Below are 2,422 nucleotides of genomic sequence, written 5' to 3' on the forward strand. Positions count from 1 at the left end.
ATGCTCTTCCTTCTGGACTCCTGGCTCTCATCCTTCTCCAACTACAGTCTGTGTATTGCCACTGCTGCAACGCTGCACTACTTCCTGCTGGCTTCTTTCACCTGGATGGGCCTGGAGGCTGTGCACATGTACCTTGCACTGGTCAAGGTCTTCAACATCTATATTCCCTCCTACATCCTCAAGTTATGTGCTGTAGGATGGGGTAAGACAGAACTATGAGTGTAATGAAAGTTTAGTTGGCTTTGATTGGCTGATTGGATTCAGAAGTGTATTTTGATTGGTTGGGGTCGAGCAGCTGGGGGATTAGTTGTTAATATTTTATTTCATGAATCCATAAGTTTTGAATCTTTCCAAGAAATACTGTACCCTGTAAGTAATTTATTATAGGGAAAATAGGAATGTCCTTGAACGAAAAAGCTCTTTATTTATCGCTTATTTATCATTACAAACGTTGTCAAAACCCACAATAATGTGTGTTCAGTTGATCTTCTGTGCGGTGATTCTCTGGGTTAATTGATTGAAATCTCATAGATGGAAGTGTACCTATAGAAAAAAGTCTCTATTTTATCTATGATAAGAAATACCCATAAAAATAGCATTACCGTTGACATAGACATGAACCAGGGGTTGTAGCAGAATCTTTAAAGGAAAATCTGCTTTCAAAAAAATAAACAAAATTTGTGGAGAGAGGTCTGGCTAAGCAAGACTCCACAAAATGCAACAGACAGAAAAGAATGCTCAACACATTTGCATTTTCTTAGTCAGTCAGTTTGGGAATCAAACATTTTTTTCCAACAGGTATTCCTCTGGTCATAGTCAGCCTGGTGCTGGCCATAGATAAAGATGCTTATGGCAGTGTGCCTGAAGACGCTGCAGTGATGCTTCAGTCCAATGACCAATTGTAAGTACAAGCACTGGTCTGTGGTTGAAACTAGGGTGAGTTATCTCTATTTTTGGAGCATCATGTCTAAATTGTGTAATGAAAACTGTGAGATCAAGTCATATGAGTGCCTGATAAATGAATTTGTTGTTGAAGATGAGAAAATTGCACAAAACAACAACCAAAAGAAATCCAACACTCAGCAGTGTCTTACTGTACACAAAGAAAGCATGTAGTATATGGCATTAATCACAAATTCCAGTGTAAATGACATATGACCAACACTCTCCCTCCCACCAGCTGCTGGCTGCAGAATGATGTCTTCTTCTACGTGACTGTGGTGGCATTTGTCCTTCTGATCCTGTTGTGCAACATCTCTGTGTTCATCGTGGTTCTTATCCAGATCAGACATATGAGGGCCAATAAGCGGTCAGCAAACAGCGCCAGCTCCTTGCATGACTTAAGGGCAGTGGCCAGTCTCACCGTCCTCTTAGGCCTGACGTGGTCACTGGGCTTTTTTTCTTTTGGCCCAGGCAAAGTGGTCCTGATGTACCTGTTCTCCATTTTTAACAGCTTGCAGGGTAAATATGAACTGTAGATGAAGTTAAGAAGTTATTAGTTACAGGAGAAGAGCGAGTCATTTTTTAACACATCTGTCAGTGTTTATGTCTAGACTTAGCATGTGTATGTTATTTAGCTTTTTATTCCAAATTAGCATTTAGCATTTGTCTACTAACTCTGCTCTTTTGTCCTAGGGTTCTTTGTCTTCTTGTTCCACTGTTTGATGAAGGAAAATGTGAGGAAACAGTGGAGAATCCACTTGTGCTGTGGACGTTTCAAACTCAGTGATTACTCAGGTACATATTGTTTGTGAACAAACATTGCAGTATAATTGCCAGATGGTTGAGGGGGAAGTGTTTTCTAGCAGGATGATGCATTGTTTTCTCTTTCTTGTACCCTGGGTGTTCAGACTGCAGCCGCTCTGTGACAGTGGGTGGTCACTGCATAAAGAACCATCTTGTTAACTCTGACTCAGTTGCCTCTGACAACACCTCCACCATCAGGAAGATCTCTGACTCCTCTACGGGATCAGCACCGAACCACCACCAGGGGGCGTGAGCGGGCCTCTGTATGTGCCATTCTGTACAGCGCTCCGTTTCAAGGCCCATTGAGCAATCACAAACAGTGACAGCCAAAAATAGAACAGCTACATGTCTGTGATGGGCAGAGAAAGATAAAAAAAAAAGGGTAAAAAAAAACTTGTTCAGTGAGATACAATAGGTCCGTGGACACTCCTGCACCTTAACCAGCTATGAAAATAATGATAATACTGTGCCAACTGTCATTTCTAAGTAAAGTAAATTTCATGGAAGCAACTTATATTTAATGTAGCATACACTTCACCTTCAAGGTTTACAAATGCTTCCACTGTACAATTGAATGGCAAAACAACACAAATAAATACTATGTGTTCGTAAAACCTTTAATAGTAAAGTAAATGTTGCACAGGAAGCCGTTATGAGGATATTCCATTTAAATGTA

At 40.6% G+C, this 2,422-nt stretch overlaps 1 protein-coding gene across 1 annotated transcript; it reads left to right on the forward strand.

Annotated features, from left to right (window-relative positions):
- Positions 1–2,422, forward strand: adgrg4a (adhesion G protein-coupled receptor G4a). The gene is made up of 5 exons (XM_028590239.1): positions 1–202; positions 799–901; positions 1,181–1,461; positions 1,636–1,737; positions 1,851–2,422. The coding sequence occupies exons 1-5, from the start codon at positions 1–3 to the stop codon at positions 1,997–1,999; spliced, it is 837 nt and encodes a 278-aa protein (XP_028446040.1). The 3' UTR covers positions 2,000–2,422.

This window comes from Perca flavescens, chromosome 10 (genome assembly GCF_004354835.1).
Source record: "Perca flavescens isolate YP-PL-M2 chromosome 10, PFLA_1.0, whole genome shotgun sequence".
Classification (NCBI taxonomy): Eukaryota; Metazoa; Chordata; class Actinopteri; order Perciformes; family Percidae; genus Perca; species Perca flavescens.

What these genes read in the sequence shown, in the direction of transcription:
- adgrg4a (XM_028590239.1), top strand. Translation starts at nt 1, where the DNA reads ATGCTCTTCCTTCTGGACTCCTGGCTCTCATCCTTCTCCAACTACAGT. An exon ending in GTTATGTGCTGTAGGATGGG is followed by an intron (nt 203 to 798) that starts GTAAGACAGAAC and finishes TTTTTCCAACAG; the next exon opens with GTATTCCTCTGGTCATAGTC. An exon ending in CAAACTCAGTGATTACTCAG is followed by an intron (nt 1,738 to 1,850) that starts GTACATATTGTT and finishes CTGGGTGTTCAG; the next exon opens with ACTGCAGCCGCTCTGTGACA.